The sequence below is a fragment of the Notamacropus eugenii genome, chromosome 5 (genome assembly GCF_028372415.1).
Source record: "Notamacropus eugenii isolate mMacEug1 chromosome 5, mMacEug1.pri_v2, whole genome shotgun sequence".
NCBI lineage: Eukaryota > Metazoa > Chordata > Mammalia > Diprotodontia > Macropodidae > Notamacropus > Notamacropus eugenii.
The window spans coordinates 89,732,209-89,738,137 of NC_092876.1; the positions used below are offsets into that span (position 1 = coordinate 89,732,209).

The window sequence follows — 5,929 nt, forward strand, 5'->3', positions numbered from 1 at the left end:
AAGTTATCTGTGATTTCTCTTGTTCTTTGACAGCAGGTTCTTTAATATTAAGTTATTTAGTCTCTTGTCACTTTTATGTTCTTTGTTTAATGGTTTTTTTTTTTACTAAATATAATTTTAATTACACCAAAGTTAATAAATAAAGTATTTAGTATTGCTAGCTTTCCACATTTGTATGTTGTTTTTATGCCCTGATATTTGGTCAGCTTTATAAGGTTGCCATGCACATCTTAGAAATATTCTTTTCTATCTCCATTCAATAATTGCCAGAGAGTTTTCCTATGTAACCTTCCTAAAATCCTATCCAAGAACCTAAATTCTTTATTTTTTTTAGATTTGTCTCTCTGAAAGTGTATTAAGTCCTCTCACTATTATAGTTTTATTGTCCTTTTCTACATATAACTTGTTTAACTTTTCTCTTAGCTATCTAAATGCTATGACATTTAGTGTATATGTGCTGATCAGTAGCAGCCCCATGAGTATCTCTGAAACTCCCAACCTGGGAGAGGTGAGGACACTCAATATTTTTTCAAGTGAGGGAATGATTGAATTTTCAGGAAAAGTAAAAAAAGAATAGCCAAAGAAATTCGAGGATGGAAATATCACTTAATACCTTTGAGAATCAGGGAAGGTGTCAAGAAAGAGTGAAACATGACTTAGGGAAAGAAGAATATAAGGACTTATATATAGAAATGGCAGCAGTTCTAGGCATAGGATGCTTTGTGCCTTTTACATGGAAGCAGGAGAGAGCAGGGCATAGATAAAATTCAATTTTGCAGTAGCTAGGACATGTAAGGGGAATGTTATGAATTAAGGATAAAACAGTGGAATAGAATGATGTTCTGAAAGTCTAGAAAATCAGGTCAAGGAGTTTGTATTTTATTTGTCAGAATGTTGGGAGCACTGGAGGTTTTGAGCGGGTGATAGATATATATGATTAATTATGAAGCATAATAACCTTCCAAAGCATTCTTGACAGTTCATCACCAAACATTTCATTTAAGTCCTTTGATTGATGCAAATCTCATTACCTCCTGGCATAATTTATTCTGTCCCTTTTTTTTAATCACTCTAATTGCAGGGAGATTTTGCTTATGTTTGGCTTTAATTGACTGTCTCATAACTTCTTCCCATTGGTTTTAGTTTTATTTTTGAGGACCAAAGAAGACAATCCTTTTCCCTGAAGATAACAATATAGTAATCATTTACATGATCATCATTTGTTCCTGTCCTCTTTAAGTGTACTTTTCCCCAAGGTAAACACTGCAAGTTCCTTTGATCATTTTCTTATGACATCACTTTCAATGGCCTTAACCTGTTGATCACTTTCCTTGGGACTTCTTACTTGTCAATGCCTTTTTTAAGTGCAGTGTCCCAGACTGAACACAGCATATCTGGTAGGGTGATTACTTTGACAAAAACTTGAGAGGTACAGAGGGTTATGGTCATTATGTTAGCAGTGGAATTTGGAAATTCTGAGTCCTCTATGTCTGCTTTTGCATATTTATCCCATAGTACCCTTTACTGGAATAGAGAACAAAGCCCAGGAAGAGAGAAATAGAAGGAGACACAGGTGAGAAAAGGTAAAGTTAAAAGATAAATCAACGCAAAATGTCCATTTATTTTGATGAAGAAAGTTGTATTCATGTGCTTATAGAGAGGCATTTGATGTTGTTTCCTATCTATGCCATTTATACATAATAGAAAAGGAATTTGCCTCAAAACAAAGGACCTAGGTTCTGATCTGAGCTCTGCTATTTATTTCTTCCCATACCTCAATGTCTTAAATTCTCTGGATATCAGCTTCTTCATTGGTAAAATGAGGAGATTAGATTAGATAACCATTAAGGCCCCTTCTGGATCTCTATCTTATGATTAATATTAATATAATCAATATAATTAATTATGAGATTAATTTTACTTGTTCTTCAAAGTCACTTTGCAGGGTCAAAGCCTGTTGAATGTTAGGAAGTGTAGATCTTCTTCACCTATCCACACCTTGAGGAAGAGAATCTCTCTGTCTATTAATAGGTCTTAAATACTCTTTTAATACTTCTTCAGTATTTGTACAGAATCTTCAACTACCCACCCTTAGGAGAGTAAAAACTTTTTGTTGTTGGTTTTCTTGGTTTATTTTTCTGGGGGTACAGAATTGGAGATCTGGAAGAGATCTTGGAGGTTCAATATTCCTGACAAATAATCATCCAATTTCAACTGGGAACCATCCTATGATGATCTCTTTCCCATATCTATAGTCAGGCACAGTTACCAATCTCAAACTAAGACTCCAAGGCAAATTGCTGATCAGAAGCTACCCACTTCTCAGAGGCAATATAGCCTTTAATTGACAATTTTTCCTATTTAAAAAAGATCACTGGGCATTTTTGCTGAATAGTTTTAAAAATGCATACATTTTAAACATGACTACAATGATGTTGTTCCTTTCTCACAGACACACATCTGGGATTCTATATACCTACCAGATCTAGGCAACAGAACTATTCTACAACTGATGGCTTATAGGTAAAGACATAATAGTTTAGAAAATCTCAGAGATTCCCATATCCCAACTGATAGGAAAAGAGGAAGTGGGATAGTGGAACCCATTCATTTTTCATTCATTCAACAAATATGTGTTAAGTACATGAACAAAGTACTGTGCTAAGTCTTTAGGAGAGACAGCAAAATTTAGACAAGATAGAGTTCCTGCCCACAGGGAGATTACAGTCTAGTAGGAGAATATATTATGAAATAGATAACTATAATACAAGATGTTTAAGTCTTAACTTTATCAGGACCTCTCAAGTCCTATTTCTGAGTAGAATGCCCTAAGTCAGCACATACAGATAGGGACCTTTCCATGGTTTCTCAACAGCAACAGCAGGTTTACAAGCAGTTTTGAATCTATTCTATCATTAATTTTTTTTCTCTGGGGAAATGTATCTAATACTAGAAAGACTTGGTGATTTTTAACAGATGAATTAGTTTCTAAGAGCTGTGATTTTCCAGAGATATTGTTATAGCATACAATCTTGTCTAACTGGATTCAGGACCTTCGGTAGTTGTGTCAATTCTTTCCCCACCTTCACAAATCTCATGAGCTAAATCTTTAGGAGACACAGGGAACTTAATATATCTGTAGTGTTGACAATGGTTGGAGAAAGGGGAACTATGGTATTCCTACTTAGGGGAGCTGACATGACGTGTTCCTGAGGGAGATGAGGTTCTGTCAATCCATGCTGCCATTTACAAGGCATAGGTAAAACAGAATTGAGTCTAGAGTTCTCATCTGATTATCAAGTCCTGAGGCGTTCAATCCCAATTGGGTGGTAGAAGCCTGCTGTTTAGATGCATTTCATTGCCCCTTCCTCAGTAACCTCCAGATTCCCTGTTTAATTTCCTTTGTCCTCACCCCATAGACAATGGGGTTAAGGGCAGCAGGGATTACATGGTGCAAGACATTGAGTAGGACAGGGACATCATGGGAAACCTTTTTCTTGGCCATGTGAGTAAAGATGAAAACCAAGAGGATGGTACTAAAGAAGAGAATAAGGATAAAGTGGGAAACACATGTGCTCAGTGCCTTGGCAGCAGCCCCTTTAGCCTTAAGTTTCATCACAGCCCTAAGAATGAAGGAATAGGAGAGGAAAATAAGTATAAGATCAGAGCCCAGCAAAGTCCAGGCTACAATTAACTGGTAGATCTTATTGACAGTAACATTGTCACAGGAGAGCTTTGAGACTGACAGGTTGGCACAAATACAGTTCTCAATGATATTGTCCCCACAGTAATGGAGCAGGGCAGAGAGGATAGGAATTGGAGCAGTGAGGAGGGTGTTTCGTGCCACAATAAAGAGACTAGCTTTGATCACAAACAGATCAGTGATGATGGATGGGTAGCGCAGGGGGTGGCATATGGCCACATAGCGGTCATATGCCATTACCAAGAAGGTGCAAGATTCCATGGGAAGAAAGTTGTTCATGATGAACATTTGGAGGAAGCAGGCAGAGAAGCTGATGGGTCTGAGATCAAACCAAAAGACAAGCAGGACTTTAGGGATGACAGTTAGACAGAGTACAATATCCAGTATGGAGAGGAAGCTGAGCAAGTAATACATGGGTTCATGCAAGGATGTTTCCAGCCTGATGGTGATCAGGAGGGTAGCATTAGCCCCCATTGCTAGAAGGAAAAGCATGCTCAGGGGCAGGGAAAGCCAGTGCTGCCAACTTGGAGATCTGACAAAACAATTCAGGAGGAACTCAGAGACCTCCGTGGAGGAAGACCCATTGTAAAGCTGAATCATGGCATTAACTCTGTTGCAAGTAGACCTTTGTCCTTAGGGAAAATGAAAGAAGAAGGAAATTGTTAATTCTGTTATAGATCCTCATGATCATCATCTAATTTATTTGGTCTCTTTTCCTTCTTTTGTCACATCAGCTAACACCTCCTGTGCCTGAGTAATTGTTTTTCTGAGCCTACACATGTCCAAGTTGTTAGACTAAAAGTGGCAAATACCTAAGCAGATTTAGGTCAGTTTGACAGACTGTAGAGAAATATATTATTAGGAGAAGATGACATAAAATCAAGAATTTTAAAGTTAGTTTGAAATATAGTTGTTGGTGCTATTTCCTACCATGTATAGAACTATCTATAATTTCAAGTGTGTCAGAATTAGTGATAATAGTTCCAATGGAACTTTATCTACACAAATGTCCATTGTTAGACATCTATAATAGGGAATCTTCACAAGGAAGACAAAATAGGGGGCAGAATAGTGGAAGAGGGCCTGATTCTCATTGATATGGAAAAATGTATTTGCCAAAGTATAATGACATGAATCTAAGGAGAAAATGAATATTTCATACAGTAGTTCATAATGAATAATGGAGAAAATGTGTGGAATCAGAGAGGAAGATTTAGACTCTACAACAATTTAGATTCTTAACAATTGAAAAATGTTAAAAAATGGACTAGGCTGCTTTGAGAGTGGTTGGGAAGCAATGAGTTCGTTATTATTGGACACTGATTATAGGGGTCCTTCTTACTTAAGCATAAATTGAACTAGATTACCTCCAAGGCTTCCTCCACTTCTGAGAATCTGTGAGTCTGTGGTTCTGTAGTAATATCCAATATAGTCTGACATGTTCTGGAGATTTGGGGGAAATACATTTCAAAGAATTCAGAAAACATATCAGTATGATTCTGTTCAAGGTTAAGAATTATATAGGATAGGGTTAGTTGAACATAAGGAGAATAGAAGACTTTCAGTAAAGATATTTTGAACATAAATACAGAATACATTAAAGTTATGAAAAGACTAATGGAACTATATTTAGAGAAGTCAATAAGGATACACAGGGAAATCATTTACCTTGTCCTATATAAGACAAATATATACCTATATGTACATATATATACATACATATATACACATATATGTACATACATAATCTACTAAAGATGGAAAAAGGATAAGGAAAAAGGACCTTCAAATAAATGTAAGAATGGTAAAATCTTGTCAGAATAATGCCAGAAAGGTTAGGTTTTAACTAGATTCTATTCATTTGTTGCAAAATGCTACAAAAATCCTATATTAGCTCTTTTGGGGGTAAAAAGATTAGAAATAATATAGGACTACAGCTCAGGTTGAATGGATCAATCAACAGATGACAGAAAGAAGGTAGAATTGCTCAACTCATGTACATGATTTTTTTTCTCCCAAGGAATATGATATTTAGAATGGAAAAGATGAAACAAAAAGGAATTTTAAAAATATAAATGAGGATATGGTGAGAGACAGCTTAACTACCCTCAAAAATTCCCAATTACTTGTTCTAGAAGAACTAGTACATACCTAGGTACCAGAAGAACCTGAGGAATTTCACTCTGCCCCTGTGGTCTCTTCCTCTGGAGCTCCTTCCAGATGCTC

General features: G+C 36.3%; 1 protein-coding gene across 1 annotated transcript; it reads right to left on the reverse strand.

The window, feature by feature from the left end:
* Window positions 1-3,355: 3,355 nt before the first annotated feature.
* LOC140507537 (olfactory receptor 56A3-like) lies at window positions 3,356-4,303 on the reverse strand. Its single transcript, XM_072615592.1, has one exon. It carries the CDS (start codon window positions 4,301-4,303, stop codon window positions 3,356-3,358), a length of 948 nt encoding a protein of 315 aa, XP_072471693.1.
* Window positions 4,304-5,929: the final 1,626 nt, after the last annotated feature.

Excerpts from the sequence above, each read along its gene's own strand:
- LOC140507537 (XM_072615592.1), bottom strand. The coding sequence starts at position 4,303 with ATGATTCAGCTTTACAATGGGTCTTCCTCCACGGAGGTCTCTGAGTTC.